Source organism: Zonotrichia leucophrys, unplaced genomic scaffold (assembly GCF_028769735.1).
Source record: "Zonotrichia leucophrys gambelii isolate GWCS_2022_RI unplaced genomic scaffold, RI_Zleu_2.0 Scaffold_68_246365, whole genome shotgun sequence".
NCBI lineage: Eukaryota > Metazoa > Chordata > Aves > Passeriformes > Passerellidae > Zonotrichia > Zonotrichia leucophrys.
In genome coordinates this window covers 136,353-156,111 of record NW_026992273.1, presented here as the reverse complement: position 1 = coordinate 156,111, position 19,759 = coordinate 136,353, and the positions used below count along the sequence as shown (strand labels likewise).

General features: G+C 38.9%; 1 protein-coding gene across 3 annotated transcripts in view; it reads left to right on the top strand.

Annotated features, from left to right (window-relative positions):
- LOC135460627 (mothers against decapentaplegic homolog 2-like) overlaps positions 1-19,759 on the top strand; it is a 96,691-nt gene that overhangs the window by 2,288 nt on the left and 74,644 nt on the right. For all 3 annotated transcript variants that reach the window (XM_064737524.1, XM_064737526.1, XM_064737525.1), the window contains exon 2: positions 11,961-12,255. In XM_064737524.1, the coding sequence (XP_064593594.1) occupies positions 12,020-12,255 (236 nt within the window). In that variant the 5' untranslated portion in view covers positions 11,961-12,019. The remainder of the gene's footprint in view (positions 1-11,960; positions 12,256-19,759) is intronic.

Genomic DNA, 19,759 nt, shown 5'->3' with positions numbered 1-19,759 from the left:
TAATCCTTTTCCCACAAAAGTACTGTGAGAACAGGCCTGGATAATGACTCTGATCTCTGCTTAGAACTGAAATAAATTCCTAAGTTTTGTTTGTATAAAGAATAGCGCATAAAAGTTTTAATTATTATCAGAAGTGTTTTTGAGCTTTCAAATGTATTCAATGCTGCCTTAATGATTGTGCATATAAATACCTTGTAATTACAAGCATCCATTTATGGGCCTGACTTGCTTAGTGAGCTGTAAATTCTGCTTTTCAGATTGGATTTAATTACTTTTATCATAGAGCCATTAACTGATTGTGAAGTGTGCTGAGAGGCAAACAATACCTAAGCTTACTTGCCAAAATATTTGTAATTGTTGATTTGTTAAACTGAATTACTGCAGGTCATGCGATGGGATTATTATTTTTTTTTTTGTAATAGAATGGAGACTACAGGCAGCCCTGTGTTCCGTACTCTGGGCTACGGCAGAAAACCTTCCTAAACGTTCCTCTCCACTTCCAATAGTGAAACTGTTACAAACAGTAAGGCTTCATTCCATATGACTTTTTATTATTCTGATGGATGACAGCCATAAGTGGTCAAGTAACACCAAGAAGAGACTGAGAGAGCAGTTCCTGGGTGTCCTATCAGTTTAGTCTGGAACTCAAGCTAAATTTAATTACACTGGAGCAATATGAGCTTATGCCAAGTGAACTCTGCTTAACAAGGGAGATTGTTTGAGAAATGTTTATGTTTGGCCTGTATCTTGCATTAACTAATTGTTAAATGCAATTGTTTGGGCTTTAGTGAAGTGGAGAAGCTGCTAAATTATACAGATAAAAACTGAAATAGCTACCTAGGTACCTGATAATCCATTCTGTGAATATTCCTGTCTAATTTAGCCTAGGAGTATTTATTTTCTAAAATAATGAAGTTGACACTTTATTACACATGAAACATTTTAGTCAAAATTAATGAGGTAGGGGCTTAAACTGTTGTGGTTTGGAGTGCTTCTTTGGTGCTTTTGTGGGGCTATTATGGCCTTCTAGTTTTAAGGAGCAATACTGTTAGGTTGTTCTTAACACAAAGTGGAAGAAGTTTGCTGCTTTGCAGAAACAGGTGAATTGGCTGACTGCAGTTGTAATTTTCCTCATTTGCAATTCTACGGGAGTTGCTAAAATACCTCAATCCTATTAGTAATTTGATGAAAGGTTAGTAAAATTAATATCTTTCTTGTGTCTCCAGTTGCATGCAATTTTAGTATACCATGAATGAATGTGTTACATAAAGTGGGATTTTCTAATAGCAATATAGCTTTTCATTACTACATTTGGATATCATTTTTAGTAGTCCTTAGTAATTAAAAAAAAATCCAATTTCTGAAGCTTTCATAATGTCACGATTGTGTTTATTTTAGCTCTGTGTATGAGAAATATGAGTTTTCTCATTTGATTCATAAACAAACTTCATGAAGAGAGTGAGAGGAAAAGTCTACTTTCAAAGTAGGTGGGTAATTCTGTTTTCAGTGAGCTAAAGGTACTACAGTTATGCAGAGTTTCAAGATGCATTGCAACACTAGAACATAGTATACTTAAAAATTGAGTATGTTGAGTCTCTGTAGACATGTTTGAAATTCTCATTCTAAAGCTGACCCAGAGCAAGAATTTTCCTTGCTCCTGTCCCCCCAGATCACAAGCAGCCAGCCTCATTGGCTCATGTCAAAGCTCAACCAGGACCATGGCTTTTTACTCCTTGGAACCTGGGGCTGTGAGCTGGCCAGATGGAGCCCCTTTGGAGGGAGCTCTTCAGAGCCACTCCCCACTGCTGAGCTAATTGGCTGAAAAGCTGAACTGGGAGTTAGATTTGAGGGCATTGCTCAGTAAGGCTGCATTCCCCTTCTTCCAAAGCAAAAAACCCTAAAACCCTAACACCCAAAAACCAGTAAGGGAATACTCTAATATGTCCTACTATGACTAAAATATGAGGACAGAAGATGAGTACCATCTCATTTTCTTGTGTGGTTGTTTTTCAGAAAAGTATGTATGTGGCAGTAGGCTTGAGCTTCTCCAGTATGACAAAACCAGGTGTCTAATATTCATTTGTAGAGAAAGAATTAGCCCTTATGGAATTGCAAAAGGCAGTTTTTGGAGGGATTATGGCTGCAATAGAAGTGAAATGTCTTGTCTGTTACACTGTGTAATTTAACTAGAGTGTATTCTATCTGAAAGGGAATTTGATTTTAGTTTGAAGTTCATGCAAAATTCAGGTTTCCTGCAAGTTGAGATCATTAACACAGCAGAGAACTTTTTCAGATTCCACAGAGAATAAACTGTCTCCTTGGATGGAATAACAGTGTGAAGGATCGAGAAGCAGACAATAAATTAGTTTTGTCTTTTCTTCTGTTTAATGCAAGATGAAATACTTGTTTTATTGTTTTTCTAAGTCTTAATGACTTCTGACTTAATATAGGAGACATGCAAGTACTGCATAAACTATGCCTTTTAAAACTTCAGCTCCTACTATTGTTTAACCTAAAGTCTTGACTCTGTTTAAAATAGACTATGCTTCAATTAATGTCACTTTATTGTGAAACCGGTAATATCACAGGGGCACATGTGAAGGGAAAGGGTGGATATACCTTTGTCTTCTGAAAGATCTTAAACATTGTGCAGTTGGTGAAATTGATAAAGAATCTTGTCTGAATTCCAAAAGTAATGAAAAAAAAATTTCTTAAAAAAATCTCAGAAATGGGACTAAAATTGTGAGGAAATGAGCTTGTAGACTCTCAAATACCACTAATTATTTTCCTTGATCTTCTTTCCTTAGGAGCTTAATTTATGTACTCTTTATTTCAGAACAGCTCTTGCAAATGAAATTCCTCTAAGACAGAATGCTTCTAGTAAAACTAAGAGAGATCAGATTTCTTTATTTTCAAGTTTAAGATGAATAAGCAGACTGATATTTCATATGTTGCATAAGGTTTTAGAATAAATTAGCCAGAAAGCACTTGATACTTTTGGTAACACCTGTATGTTTATAGTATGTTCAAGTCACTCAGGAAAGGAAAATTTCTCTTGAAGATGTTAGTCTGATAACATGCTGTCTTTAAGGTTTACTTTGTATTTTATGCTTAGTTATTGCTGGGATAATGGGCTTAATACTTGTTCCAGAGGACCACAGCAGAATGAAATAAATAGCAGACGTGACTCAAGCTGTGACTTTAGAAGCTGCCAACTATGACACTGACACACTATAGAAACGTGCATCAAGAAGCAGAGATACTATGGGGGCAGAGATTAAATAAATATCACCAGAGCTAGGCAGTTTGTAGCTTTTCCAGCATTAATCTGTTGGGAATAACAGCATGTGTTCCCTGTGTTCCATCAATCTAAAGAAACTCTTGTACCTCTCTGGGAAACAGTGAGTGCACCTTGAGTATTCAATGCTGCAGTTTTAAGGCACAATCCAGAGAATGTGGAAAGGGATAAAATAGTGGAAGTTTTCTGCTATGTATTGCACTGCTGCCTTGATTCTAATAGTTCACCTATAGTTGAGTTCAGGAAGTGATCTTAAGAATCTCTCTGTAGTTACTCAGAGTCCCTGTATGTTGGTGCGTTGTAGTGGAAATTGAAAATAGTACATGGGAATTAAAAATCCGATTTGGGCTGTGGTGTTGGGCCTCAGTAGTAGAGAGAGCAAAGGAAGAGGCAGTAAAAAGAATATGTGATTGTGAAGCACGCTTAAAATCCTTAGAAGCAAAGGCTGTAAATGAGTACTCATTTTTTTGAGATGGTTGGCTGTAGGCTACAAGGAAATCACAAAAAACATATGGCAAGGAAGAGGAGATATTACATATTTAGCATGTCTTTAATTTGCAGCCAATTTAGCAACATGGAAATATTTCTTGCATTGTTGGCAAAGATTGTTTTCTGGGTGTGTTTGGGGAAAAAGCATTTTATATTTTTTTTGTGAATGAAGAAAATGTACAAGGCAAAAGAACTAGAGGAATGTGTTTAGCAAGAGGCTTGTATCAACAGTGCCAGTGTATAAGAGGATGATTCTTTAGGAACGAAGATCAAAACCTATATTACTGTATCAGTTTGAAGGGAAAAGGTAATTGATTAATTGACATGGGATTTACTGGTCAAAAATGAGCTGCAACAGTGACTCCCAAACCTATTACCATAAACATAGCGTCTGAGACTGGGTAGATATTTGGAACCCAACACAGATGTAGAGCTCCTCATTTTTATTTGAGCTCTTGCCAGATATTCAGCATCAGATATGCACTCTGCCTTCTATGTCCAATTCCTCATGAGATGTAGATTTCTGTCTTTGTACTTTTTTTAAAAATTATAATGTTGAGAGCTTTAGGATAATATGACCAAAAAGATAAGTGAGACGATAACCATAGACTGATACAATTTTTCTGTGGTCTTTAGGTCGGTCCTTAGGCAATGTCTTTGAGTATTTGTAATTTAATTGAAGTAGTAAAGCTTTCAGGCTTGGCATCTCTCCAGAGGAGCATCCCAAATTATACGAGCTGTGTTCAGATACTTTCTTTGTGACAAAAGGCTGATGATAGCCCTCCATTTGAGGGAGGGATGTGATTCAAATGTACAGAATCGTGAAGCTTGCAGGCAAGATGAATAAAAACAGGTCTTCAGCAAAGCTTGCAGCGGTAGTGTTGTCCACAAAAATCAGATTCGTTACCTGGCGTGCAACAAGCCAATAATTACACACTCGAGGGAGACATGGATTATTTATTTCAGAGTTGCATGAGCCTGGGTGCTCAGTGGTATTCCACAAATCAAAGACACCGACTATTAAAACTTTTTACTATTTATACGTTTTAGCAAACAAAGGAATTAGTGTTCATTGGCTACAAGTTACATAGTTATCTTATTAATTAATATTCTATCTTCTGTTGATTAATGATTCCTTTGCTTCTAATGCTAATTATTTTGAATGCTCAGTCTTTCTCTTGAGTCAGTGGGTTTCTTGGGTCAGTGGCTTGTGAGTATGTGGTTGTGATCTCCCCCTGCCAGAATTACCTTTTACTCAGTTGGAGCTGATTCAGCACAGTTGCTGAGTTTGCTTTATTAGTTTCTCTATCTTGGGAGATCTGCCAAATGTCCTTGTGGCCTGTAAATTCTGCATTCTTTGTGTCTACTATTAGTGGTGCATCTTTCTTGCCAAGCTTTGTTAACCTCCCCCTAAGTCTGAGATCTTTGAAACACGTGGAGCCCTAAACCTTAACAAGGCAATTCTACCAAGAAGTAGTTTGTCTTTGTAACACCTGGACATCACTTAGAGCTTGTTAGCTACTCTGTTTCATGGATTAAATCTCCCTTCTTGTTGATAAGGCTTAAAAGTATATAAAGATCAAAGAACATCCCTTCTTAAGAGAATTTTATGTATTCCACATTTTGCAACAGTGGAACAAGAGGCACTTTTTGAAACTAAGATGCTACACAAAATAGCTAAAAGTAGTTCTTTAAACAGTGAACAGTTAAATTCTGGTGCAGTCTGCCACAAGGTGGTGGAGACAGGTTCAAAAAGTGGTTAGATGAAATTTTGGGCAGGAGGTCCATAAATGTCTGCTAAAGGGAATGGGTAGGCATGTAGCCTTTAATTTACTGCTGTAACAGTTTAAGATGCTGAAGAATTATGAGAACAGGCTCAGAAAAGAGCCAGGTTCTTCTGCTTTCCTTGAGTAGCATGTCCTTTTGCCACCTTTAGAAATGGAGTGCTAGGCTGGATGTACCACTCCTGGTAGAGTAGGGTATTTTTTATTAATTTCTTTATTACTACTTTTTCCTTGCATAATTTGCATTTATCTAAATTGGTCATAATTCAACCTAACTATGCCTCGCACTTTGCACTCTCTTCTAGGCTTGGAGCAGAGTGCTGCTCTCCTGTGAGTAGTCATCACAATTGGCTGAAGTATTAAGATGAATGGAGTCCTGTCCTACTTGTGTCATATTTTCTCTGCTTACCCTTTGAAATATATAGGGCCACTACTGGAATAGCTTAGTGAAATTCTTTTTGATACTCCTGGCAAATCCCTGACATGGCAAAACAATAACTAGAAAGAGGAGGCTAGTTTAAACCTCCCAGACTTAGTATGCAGCTGTGGTGTATGTTGTGGGGTTTTTTTGTGTCTTTTTAATTTTTTTAAAAATAGATGCTAAGCTGTAATAGTCATTGTAATAAAGGGTTCTTTAAGTATATTCCTTTGTGGTTTATATTTTTAAAAGCTACTTTTCACTGGGGTAGCAGATCAAACACTGAGAGCTTCTAGAGAAGCTGGATGAGTACACATCTATAAGGGAACTGGTTAAAACCAAGTATAGTATCTCGAAATTTCCAATTAGTTAGGTCTGAGCTTAGAGTCTTTTGGAAGTGGGAAAAGAATGATTTATATTTTTTTTCCCCTCTGAGTATGTCAAAATAGTGTGAGAGTTCAAATACACAGAAAAACTGAAATGTATGGGACTTAGAAATTCTTTCCTGCTGCAAGACTTAAATTATTCAAATGTACATTTGAAGCAGAAAGGGAAATCTTGATTAAAAAAAACAAACAAAACACCAGGGCATACAGAAAATGATACATAGATCAATCTTAAGGGACATAATACTGCAAAATAGGACACCTCATCACAAGGAGTATTGTAAAACTGAAAAATTGGATAAAAAGCCTTGAGAATATTTAGAGGGCCTAGAAGAATAGGCAATTTACCTTGGTGATAAATGAGACTGTACTGAAGTATTGTCCTGGGTTAACTGATGCTTGTATCCCTAATTGTTTGTTCTGTTTATGCTGAATAATAAGTTTTGCACCTTTAAGACTTGTTCCAGAGAGTGAAGGGGGGAGAGAAGATGCATGCAGTTTGTTTTCAGACACTGCACTCACTCCTCCACATTCCTGCTCCTGGACTGTGTTGTCTGCGGATGGACAGACAGCGGGACAGAGCTCTCCTTTGTTTTAGTTAGTTTAGCTAGTGGAGGCAAAGAAGTTCCCTGGACTATGTTTGGTTTTTGTTTTTTTTTTTTTTTTTTCCTTTTCTTTGGATCTGTTTAAATCTGCTCTGGACTGAACACCCAGAAGAGCACTGGCAGCTCGCATCTGTGGCCCGCTGGGCCTGGGCTGAGACATTTCCAGCACCGGAGTGACTGATAAGAGACTGAGTGAGCCAAGCTGCAACAACCCAGGGAGGGGACTTTTCTGAGTTTGTCATCTCTTTTGGAGCAGCAAGGGGTTCTATTTTTTAATATTTATTGGAATATGAATCCCAATATAACCAGTTAGATTGTGCCTGGGTCAGTGTGACCCTCGCTGCTGGGCCAAAGGCGGCACTGTGGTGCTTTACCCCAGAGATTCCTTGGCTGCTGGAGATTGCAGCAGGGCACTGAGCAAGTCCAGGCTTGTCAGGGACTCCGTTTACCTCAGGAGAGAGAGCTTCTGGTGATGGTGAAGAGATAAAGGAGAGGATTCTGCTGGAGGGTTATATCCAGATGTTTATTCCATGGTTACAGAGGTCTGAACCGGGGCAACTGCTCCAACCAGAATAGAGGCCGCATGGTCTCATTAACCTTTTAAGCTCCAGGACAGGGTAAGGGGAGGGGACAGGTGAGCTGCCAACCAGGTGAAAGGGGCAGGGTCTCAAGGGACTAGGGACACCTATCCAATGTCCCCCAGGCCTGAGGGACCAACCACACGACGCCTTGCAGTATGTTAGCCTGATTGACAGGGCACACTCAGCAAGGGGCGAGGGGGAAGGGAGAAGGTATAGGCACACCTGGGAAGGGACCCGGAAGTTTAAAACAGGACATTGCAACACACCGCAACAAATATTGTTTAGGTTTCCAGGTGCGAGCTGCAGGTGCTCTTGTGGGTATTCAGTCCAGAGCAGGTTTAAACAGGTCCAAAGAAAAGGGGAGAAAAAAACCTCACAGTCCAGGGAACTTCTTTGCCTCCGCTAGCTAAACTAACTAAAACAAAGGAGAGGTCTGTCCATCCACAGACAACAACAGTCCAGGAGGAGGAATGTGGAGGAGTGCAGTGTCTAAAAACAAACTGCGCTTCTTCTCTCCCCCCTTCACTCTCTGGAACAAGTCTTAAAAGTGCAAAACTTATTATTCAGCATAAACAGAACGGATTATTGGGGATAAAAGCATCATATAGTCAACCCAGGACAAGTGTGTGTTTTATAAGACTGGCAATCAAAGGAGTATTCTGGGGCAATGAAAGGTAAAAAATTTGAAGCTAAACAGGAAATACATATATCTCAGTGAGCTCTATAGATGAGGAAAAGAAATGGTGTGTGGATAAGCACTGATAGTGATACTTGGTTGCCCACACCTTTCAACACTGAATTTAATGTTCAAGTATTACACCATCAATTGCTAGTATTTAAAATGGGATCCTTAATGCAAAAGAGATTATCTTCTTTGATTTGGTCTTTTTCAATTTCTTGCAAATGCCTCTGAAGCATCTAATGTTGGCCTTGCTCAAATATTCAAGTCTTTTTATAACACTCAGAGTGACTGCTATTCCCTGTTTCAGAAACCTAGTGTGAGAGTTTGTTAAAACAGAGGCCATGCAAACCTCCTGTTTAATCTCTGGAGTTACTTCATGTACTGCATTAGGGGACTAACATGTTTCACTTTGAGGCTTGTGAACAGTTCAGAACATGCGAAAAAGGGAGTGTAAGACTGCCTATTTGGCTTTGCCACCAAAATAAATGATCTAAGTTAAAAGTACGTGCCCAGATTTGCATTTCCAGCAAAGCAGTCAATGCTACAATGGCTGCTGAAGGCTGGGACTGGAGTCCTCCATACATACTCCTGTAACTCCCCTGACATCAGCTGGAGTACTTACAGTACTCTGTGTGAGCTGCTGCAACTTGTTAACCTGAAAGAAGACTAGTTCAGCAAAAAAGAAAACAAAAGCTATCCCTAAGTGGGTCTGTTTTTACTTTTTTGTTGTGAAAAACGCCAATCACTTGTTTTTAAAATTTTAAAAGTTTAATAGTAATAAATGGTTATAAAAAATAGTAATATAATTAGAGTAATAAAAATTTGGACAATTAGGATTAGGACAATGCGAGACAATAAAAACAAAGTGTTACGGACAGTCCAGGTACCTCTTTCTGGGCAAAATAAGCCTGAAAAAGGACACACGTTAACAGAGGATTAACCCTTAAAAGCAATAGCCTGTTGCATATTCATACATCTCATACATGATGCATAAATTCCATTCAAACAAAGGATTCTGTCTGGTCTGTGTCAACTTCTTCCTCTTAATCCTGGCAGCATCTTCAGGGATGAGCGAGGCAGGAAGAAGATAGTTTCTTCTGATAAGGGACTATTGGAATAAGATCCCAATATTACCAGGTGGAACGTGCCTGGGCTTGTCTGACCCTTGCTGCTGGGCCAAAGGTGGCAGCTGTGGTGTTTCACCTCAGAGACACCTTTGGCTGGCTGGATGTTGCAGCCAGGCACTGGAACAAGTCCAGGCTTGTAGAAACTCAGTTTACCTCTGGTGAAAAGGCTTCAGACGACAGTGAAGACAAAAAGGAGAGGATTCTGACGGAGGGTTTATATCCAGAGTTTTATTCCATGGTCACGGACATCTGAATCTTGGTAAGAGCTCCAACAGAATGCTGACCGCATAGTCCAGTCTCCTTTTAAGCCCAGGGACAGGGGGAGGGACAGGTGAGCACCAGCCAGGTGAGAGGAGGAAGGTCTCAGGGGACAAATGACACTTGGCTACGCCAATGACCCCAGGCCTGAGGGGCATCTTTCGAACTTGACCAACCACACGACGGCCTTGCTGGAATGTTAAGATTGACTGACAGAACCCAGCAAGGGAGAGAGGGAGAGGGGGAAGGGAGAGGTTGGCATACCTGAGGGAGGAACTGGGAAAGGATATTGCTTCACACCGCAACAAGGGAGCAATAAATTCTTTTTCTCTGAAAGATTTAGGTGTCCTGTGGCTGCTATCTCAGTGCGACTACCTCATTCCTCTCTTAAAAAAAATATCTTACATAGCATAGTTTCTATTTTAACATTATGTTATAACCTAAAACTATATTTAACATACTACTTAAGAAAATTAATACAGCATAACTTTCTAACATAACACATATAATATTCATTTTAATATTTGTGAAAAGCCAATCATAAAATATGCATTTTTCACAGTTATCTAGCTGAGTCTTTGTGGTAAAGTATTAGCACAGATGCAGAGGTGGTGGTGCCACAGGGTAGAAAAGGAGGGCTGTGCTTCCTGTGTCAGGAAACTGTTGGGTTGGCTTGCCTCCCTATGAAACTGTACCCTGAGTGTCCTAGTCAGTGTTTAATTTGAAAATTTCTATGATTCACTTATTTAGGACAGATTATTTTGAATGGCTTGCATAAAGTTCCCAGTGTAAATCTTGAGACCCTGTTAATTGGAACTTATGTTTCCCAGATCCGAGAAAACTACATTTCTTGCTTCACCTGTGTTTTGAGGTGCTCTCAGAAGCTGGTTTATGGAGGTATAATTTAGTTGAAACTGAAATTTCATGCCTACTAAATGTTCTGTTTTGCAGAAGTTGAAAAGTTGATTTAAAGTTACTTGTAGAATATAATATAGTGTCTGTTGACTTGGTTCTCAGTGAAGCTGCAGATGTGACAAGGTATAAATTAGCCATAAATACTGTAGCCTGAAGTATCCCAAATCAACCATGCTGTTTTTCTGATGGGAAACTTCAGTAACATTAAGTTGGTGTGTTCTGAAAAGAAGTGAGGAATGTACCGGTACAGGATGTAGAGACATGTAAGCTGCCTTGAGAGCTCAAATTGAGTAGACTGAATCTAGTGTTAAGTTTTAGCTAAAACAAGTTTTTTTCAGCTGACTGAACTAATTTATACAGCTTGGAAATAAGGGAACTTCCTGGAGTTTGTTCCGTGGAAATAAGATTTTTTTTTTTTTTTTTTTACTTCAATGCCATACTTCTATCCATAAGACCATTATGTACTTGAACAATTTCTAACAGCTGTCTGCCTGAAATAATGTGGCTGGTTTGGGGCTTATATTTTAATACATAAAACTAGTCTAATAGAAGCTCCAAAACCAAGAATTTTTTTCTAAATGGCTATAATTTTTCTTTTAAATTATTTGAAGTGCAAGTTGTAGTGAGTGTTAAACATAGCCCAACTTTCAGCATATCTTCTAATATTTAATTTCATATAAACAACCTGATCAGGTAATTGATACTGAAAGGCTATCAAAATTGAAAATGGATAGTTCTATTACCCATGTATCTGCAAACTAAGATTTTAACTATCCTTTAATAAATTTTGAAAGACTTGATGATTTTGAGCACTGCCAGTTGAGAAGATTAATTATCTGTAAGCCACTGAACTCTAGATTGAAAGATGGAAATAAGCTTATTATCAGATTTATAAGTGAATTTTAAATTGGTGTACCAAAAATTGGTAGTTACTTAAAGCATGACAAACAAGGAAAAAAGGCTTATGAAATGGCTGGCTCTTGAAAGACTTCTGTCAAGCTGTCATGACTAAATGACATTTCAAACACAATTTTGCTTGCTAAATTAATTTGGAGACGGGCAGAATGTGCATATCACTTGTGGAAAATTTTAATAAATTAATAGATCCAGCCAGCCTAGGTGCAAAGCTAGACTAGAGTTAACTTGTTTTTTTTTTCTTGGATTTAGCCAGAAAAGACTTGAGGAAAAATTAAATGTCTAATCCAACAGTAACCTTAGTCTGTGCTAACTGCTGAAGAGTCTGCAGCAAACTTGTATTTGAATTTTATTGATGAAGTACCTAACCTTTATGCAGACTTATCTGACTTATTTTAGGATGCAGGGTCCTATGGCATTTGGTAATAAAAAGTCTGAAGCAAGGTATTTGTTTCACGTGAAACCTCAGTGCTAATGTGTCTGTTTTGGTTTGTGTTTCTAGGGATCAGACGGGAATCTCTTTAATTTATTGCTTGCTGAGTGTTCTGTCTGGTGAAAGTCATGTCATCCATATTGCCATTCACTCCACCAGTTGTGAAGAGACTTCTGGGGTGGAAAAAATCTGCTGGTGGCTCTGGAGGGGCTGCTGGTAGTGAGCAGAATGGTCAGGATGAAAAGTGGTGTGAAAAAGCCGTGAAAAGCTTGGTCAAGAAGCTAAAGAAAACAGGACAGCTGGATGAGCTTGAGAAGGCAATTACCACTCAGAATTGCAGTACAAAATGTGTGACAATTCCAAGGTAAGTGCTGTTATGTTTAAAATTGTTACAACCACTATGGAAATAAGTAAATGGATGTTTAGGCTAGCTGAACAAATTACTAAAGAATCAGTTGCATGCTTTGATTCCTTACAAATTCTTTAAAGCCTATTTTGTTTTTTAATAGTGCTTGCTCATAACTGAATCACATGCTTTGTAAAGTTACAATTTCTAATATCTTTGTTTCAATTTTCATTGCTGTTTAGATTCAAATTCTGTGTATTCTGGTGGTACCTAGCACAGTTCTTAGTTTGCAGCACTGCCTTATGGTTTTATTTAATAACCCTGTCTATAGTCTGAGGAGCATACTTGAACTTTCATTTTAAAAATAAGACTAGTTTTTCCTTGGTCAACACTTCAGTCATCTATTTATTTTCTATTGTGTCTGGTAGTTTCAGTTAAATTGTACAAGCTGTATCCATTCTCCCTTTTGAAGTTTTGTCTTTGGAGGCACACTGTCTGAAGACTATGTTAATTCTTTGTTATTGGTTATTGTAAATGCTTTTTTATTGAATAACTTGAAATATTTCTAGAACTGTTCTTCCACTCTTGATATGTATATACATTTAGGTAAATAACTTGCATTATACCGCTTTGTCTTTCTCAACTTAATTCATAGCAACTGCTGTGCGAGGGGCAAGTGAAATAAACAGGGCCAGGAGACTTCTTCTCCTTTTTAATGCCTTTATTAAAAGTGATCAGCTCAGGATTGGGCGTCCCGGCAGGGCTGCAGTCCCCGTCACGTCTCCCAGGGCGACTCAGAGGAGGAGGATATGCGCAGCTCCGTCCACTAGGGGCAGAGCCGGGGATCCAGTCCTCGTGGGAGCCTTTAGGGCGTGATGTCCCCGTCAGATGTTGATCCTGTGAGCTTCCCAGATGGCTAGTCCCGGCGTTGGGACGACTCTCTGCTCAGGGCGAGAGGGGCTCCGAAGGTGTTCAGCATCTCTGCAGGCTCAGCACTCGGCTCCTCACGTCCAGACATCACTCCAGTCTCTCAACTCTTATTTGGCTCGTTGTTTTTGGGGTTTTCTCTGTGCCTCTGGAGTCGGGGTCCCACAAAGCATTCTGGACTTTGGAGTCACTTTGCATAACCCCCCCCACCCTCTCAGGTGTCTTCCCTATGCTGGAAGAGAGCACAGCCTCGGGGAAGGGCCATCTACTGCACCCAGCCAGGCTTTTTACTAATACAAAAGAGGAGATAAGCCTCAACGACCCGGTATTACAATAACAAAGCACTAAGAATACCGGCAGAGACAGATCTGGCTTCGTCCCTGTAACTCTTTCTCACAAAAAAAAAATATTAACCGAATTTTTGTTCATAACAGCAAGGGTTATTTTTGTAAGTATAATGTGATCTGTTTTCCATTCATGTTGTACAGAAATACCGCTAAGGTGCCTGTGCAAGCTCATTGTGTGCAACACAAGTATCAAATCGCTTCACAGGTGTGGTTTTCTATGAAAAAGAGGATCTGGTGACATGGGAATATTTTGGGCGTTTAGTGCCTTGACACTTAAAATAATTTCTAGGGGAGAGAAACTGCATCTGGTTTATGACCCTAATTTCTGTATTAGCATGTTCATCCCAACTACTTTTAAACTTTTATTAATTATAGCACAAACTAGGTTTGACTGGTGTCACTGGCGATTTCCATATATCAAATGTATATAGCTCCTATAATGGTTCTAGTGTTCTTTTAGATTTGACACAGCTGTTTGGGAAAATCATGAGTATGATCTGAATAAATGACTACTTTAATTGTATTTTCTCTTTTCTATCCACCTTTTGTTTCTAATGCTGCCCTCTGCTTGTATTTTCTTCCCTAGAGCAGTTCCAAAATTATCTGGGTTTCCCTTCTGCTTTCTTCCTTTTGCTGGCTGGAAAACAATCGGAAATAAAATATTAGCTCTTTCTTGTCTTGGTGTATATCAGTAGACTAAGATTGGAACCTGTAGGGGTATGTATTTCTTGAGTTGACATAAGATGACTATGTATTTAGCAAGTCTTTACCATGATAAAGACAAAATGCTTTAATTGCGAGGTGTTTCATATGACAAGCTAAATATCCCATATAGAGATTCACTTGATATAAAATGTGTATCTGTCTTCTAGAGCTCTCCTGCAAAGGTACTGGGGCAGTAAATATTCATATTTCAAAAGAACAGTTGTCTAATTTTTCTAGAGGATTTAAACAGTATGCTAATATACAATTATTTTCCTAGTCTACATTTGGTATGTCCTGCTTGCATGACCTTTTGTGTGACATACTAAATAATTCTTTAAAACGAAATACAAAGCTCTATGATACTCTGTATAGCCTCCATGTTATGACCAGTAGTTCTTGCTGGGCTGTGATATACTGTTCTCCTCTATCCTCCAGTAAGCTGTAAAAAGTACTGGACCTAGGTTTTACTTTTCTTAACTACCTTAGGAGTAAGCTAGTAGCTAGAGAGCTCTTGAAGTGATGTTGGCAATTGTACAAGGTTTAATTTTAAACTAAGAAATGGCTTTAGTATTAAGGGGTGAGATTATTTCAGGCTTGCCAGAATTATTGAGTTTCATAGTTAGGTTTTGGATTGTTGATATTATTTCACTTTGATAGCAGGAGTCTGGGTTCCCAGGAAATAAAAAATGTCAACTCAGTACTATAATGAATTCTGGAGATTCTTGTTCTTGGATTTAGTAAGTTAATGACACTGCTGATTGAAATCTATTTAATGAATGTCTTAACGATCTGCAGATCAGCCGGGATAAATAATAAAATGCTGAATTTGGACCTTTTTTCCTTCCTAGTCAGCAGAAAGTTTGAAGTGCCAAGATGCTGTGGTGTAGTTCTGATGTGGCAGCTGGGCTAGCTTTTCAAACCTTGTTTTGCTTGGGGAGGGTTTTTGTGTTTGATTTTGTGTGGATTTTTTAAACTTCCTTTAGATTTACTTACTAATACTCAGTGTAGATATTGACAAATGTGGGATGTTTCTGTTTCCCACTGTTGCATTATTTCTTCAACAGAAGTTTCATTTGTGATTTCACAAATTTCTGGTCCCCTTGGAGATTTCCAGAGAGTTTGATACAGTACTTTAGTATACTTTTTCATCATAGAAACCTAAAGCAACTAAACACCTACAAGCTTTTCTCAAAACTGAAAGCAGCTTGAACAAAGGTTGTATTAAATTGCCTCTTCAGAAATCTGCATATTATATATTACTGTGTCATTGATAATCCTGTTGAATTAGGATTGCTCTGTTCCTATGCTGTTTGTCAAGATGACTACATACTGAGTGAGGCTGTTACTGTGTGTGCTGTGCAAAGGCTGCTCATGTTGTAATTAACAGAACTTCTTATGCAGACTAATAGAGGTTCTGAGAAAGCAGAAGCCAACAGATGGAGTGGGTGTTGGCATTGCACAGCAGGGATGCTTAACTCTTCATAAGTGGGTCAGTAATCTAGAGCAGAGGCTGAACAGAGGTCCTTTTGACACTAGCCCTCTAAGTAATTTGTAGTTATCTTGCTGAATCCTCCCAGCAAGCCAGTGGGATTTTAATCACATAATCCCTGAGTATCTTGAAACTAAATGTTGGCATGTGAATCCACCATTTATATGAGTCTTTTAATGGAGCAGTTTCTTCCTTATTATTATGGATTGCTCTGTTGAAATAGAATCACAGAATCATAGAATAGTTTGAGTTGGAAGGGACCTTAAAGATCACATAGTTTGAACCTCCCTGCCATAGGCAGGGATACCTTCCACTAACTAAGTAAGGTTGCTCAAAGCCCTGTCCATAAATACTTTGTAATTAGTGGTAGCTAAAATCCAAGCCTTTAACAAACCAAACCATGCCACATAGTCAATAGTCAAATGGCATATTCATAGTTTATCTTCATTATTTAAAAAGTTCTTTCAGTGATGACAGTATACAGTATTTGAATCCAAAGCAGAGAAACAACTAGTTTCATAATCTCAGTATTTTGGTGTGATTAGCTGTGTGGCTTTTCTGTCATTAAAAGAGTATAGATATGCTTCATGCCTTCTTCTTGCTTCTTTTAAATAGACTTGCCAAATGCACTTGCTTTTGTAAAATGCCTGATAATGTACAACTAATAAGAGTTTAGCTGGGGCAGGTTTGGGATAATGTTGGCCTGGAATGTTGTAGCTCCTATGTTTTTAAAACTGAAATAAAGCTAGGTGAAGGGAAGCATTGAGTTTAGACTTCTTCGTGATGTCCTGTGTTCCTCTAGAGCATATGTCTGAAAGCTAGTGCAGAACTGACTGTGTCCTTCCTGAGCTGTAACTGAGTACATCCATACCATAGGTTGAGTTCTGCTTCCATGCAAACATTTGTAAAATGTGATGACTGTATTAGGGATTTATTTTGTATGAAGTATTACTACTAAAACTGCAGAATCTGGCGAAAGATCATCAAGCATGTGAAAGCAAGACCATTTTACATGGTCAAATTTCTCCAAGGAAATTATGAATTTCTCTAATATACTAATGTTATTCCTTTGCTTGCTAGTCCTGCAGCCCTTTTTTACATTCCCTGTAGTGAGTTGGCACTAAGGATAAGATAAGCAGCCTAGGCATAGCTTATGGTACATGTTAAAATTGTTTCCTGAAGGCTCACTCTCTTTATTAGTTAATATGAGCCTCCATACATGGAACTTTTGTGCTGATCACAGTGTCTGCAAAGGAGTTAACAGCAGAAGCAAACTAGGCAAAGATGGGATAATTGACTTGGAACTGCTGTTTCAGAAAAAAAAAAAAATTTATAATTATGACATTTTGAGGCCTTTTCTTCTCATAACTGAATAAAAATAATTTCTAATTTAGGTCTAAAGGGCACAGTTTTTTTTGACTATAACCTGTGCTACTTGTTAGCATGTTTTCTTTAATTCCTTGGGAATATTTGTCAGGAAAGTGATCACATAGCTGCATGCAATAACCTAGTTTTAGGGATGCTTTTGATCACCAGTAGGGCAGAGGTGTCAAGCTAATGTGGCTTTTAGAATAAATTGTTTTCAAACTTTAACATCTTTCCCCAAAATAGGTTGCTTTAGAGTATAGCAATACAGGTTAAATCCATTGGAAATGGATGGTTTCAACAATTAGACTTGGGGGGAAGGAAAAGTTCCTCTGGAAACTGTTTCAGGAGAGTTCCCAATATCTGCTGCTAAGCTATGAGTGCATTAGGTAAGGGGACAACAGCAGGCAGTTGGATTGACACAGTAGATCCTAAAATAACATTGCTATCCAGACAGAGGTGAAGTCTGTTTTCCCAGAAGCAGAACTTGGCACTGCTAGTTTGTAGCAGAGCTGGGATAATTCACTATTGAAGTTGGGGATGGACATTGATTCTTAATCATAGCTCCCAAGTTGAGAGTTGCTATATATAAAGAACATTCTCATGGCATATACCATATCTCAGTCTGGATGCATTCACTTAGCTGTAAATTGGTTCTATGAATTTTTGAAGACTATAGTTGAACATCTTAAGCTTTTTAAAAAAGTATAGTTATTTAAACAGTGCATCAGAATATACTATTTTTATTGCTGAGGTTACAGGAAGAATGTGCTTGTAAATTGTTTGTTTATAAACTGACTCCCTTTTCTTATGACAGGATTATTGAGGGTGAAGCAGAGCTCCCTGTGATTTTTCTCTTGTTGGAATTTTGATTAAAATAATGCTTTAGAAGAAAGCCAGAGAGATCTTTCCTGGAAATATGGCAAGAGATAGTTGATATTTTGGGGAGTGTTGGCCAAATAAGCTTAAAAATCCCCTCATCATCATGATAGCTGGTACTGTGAAGACTTTGGCTGTGTTAACTGGAAAGGTATAGCAGGAAGATCAAATTGTCCTTCCTTTTCTCAGTTCTGTAATTATGGTGGGAGTTGAACATTGTCTCTATGTTCTTTGTAAAAGACTAAAGAAAGTTCTTGGTGCTTTCTAAGTGCGTTGCACCAGGCTCTGGTGTCCACAGGGCAGTAAGGACAGAGTGATGGTGTGCTTTACAGTAGCTTCCTGTTGCATGTGACATTTCTTCATCTTGGAGTTGGCCCTATGTGTATGTACTTCTCTGGCAGCTTACTGTGTGACTTCCTCTTAGTAAATTATCCCGGCCTCCTGCTGAGAGCAGGCTGCACAGGCCGGATAGCTCAGTCCTCTTGCGGCGACAGACTGCCCGAAACCCAAGCAGCTCTCAGCCACTGGCAACCTTTAGCAAGTGTAAGGAATATCAGCTCTTTAGTGATTATCAGCTCTTTGAGTTCAGCTCTTTTGCTTGCTAAGGTGCTGCAGGCCAGCTGGCAGATGCAGAGAGAGGAGAAGGCTGCTCTGGAGTTCCACAGCGATGTCTTTATTGGGGGTCCGAGAAGGGTTTCAGCGATGGCTCTTCTAACCAGAATGGGCTAAAGCAGCCCATTATATAGGGTATGGAGGGATCCAAAATTGTCCAATAGCAGGGGTTAAGGGAAAGTGACCTATGGGGTTACAGAGAGATAAGCTGGGGTCCGAAAGGCGGAAGACAGGGGCTTCTTTGCTATTTCACCGTGACTTGGCATTTTCTTATCTTTAAGCCTCTTCCCTCCATGGAGCCCTAGCAGGCCCAGTGCCTTCTACAGTAAACGGTGTTGTGCAGCCTGAATTTCCAGCCTAGGAAGCAGCCAGGCAGCTGCTTGTCTGGTGAATAGAGTCCACCTGCATTGCCTGAACATAAAATGTAAGGTGATCCTGTGAGACAAGCAGTCTGTTGTTTCTAAAAGTGGTAAGTGTGAAGCCGTTGACTTTAGGAGTGTTTTCTGACATTTTGTAGTGTCTTTTAATCTGTGTTAAGCATTTCTTTCAATAATTTTACAACGACCATTTTCAACTGTTCCATGTTCTGTAGTGCTGTATTGTGCAGTCTTGATTAGTGTGTAGAGAGAATGAGAGTGCTCTGAAAGATTCTAATAATTTCCTTGGAGCCTTTTGCAGAGCTGGAGTGGCAGAAGCTGGCACCTGGTTTTCCAAGACAATCTTGCACCCAAAGATAAATGGTTCCAGCTCTTCTTAGTTCCTAAATTTTCAGGATGACGTGGTTATAGACGCAAGGATGCTGTCCCTAATTACATATGTGTAAAATGACATGTTCAAACTCTAGGTTGCAGAACACTTTTAGATGCTGTATGGACATACAATGGGAAATAAAAATTCATGTCAGGTTTGACTTCAAGTCTCTATGAAACTTAATTTCTAAGCTTGATGTTAGCAATCAATAAGACAGTGTTGTGAGATTCTGCTTGATTGAATGGGGCTTTGAGTAACCTGGTCTAGTGGAAGGTGTCCCTGCCCATGGGGGGGCGGTCGGGCTAGATGGTCTTAAGGTCCTTTTCAACCCAAATCATTTTGATATCTGTATACAGAAGAACGTATGTGCATCAGTTGGGCACTGCCCAGACACTGTGTATTACAGCAGTTAGGACCTTGCAAATCAGTCATTCTTTAGAAGATGAAT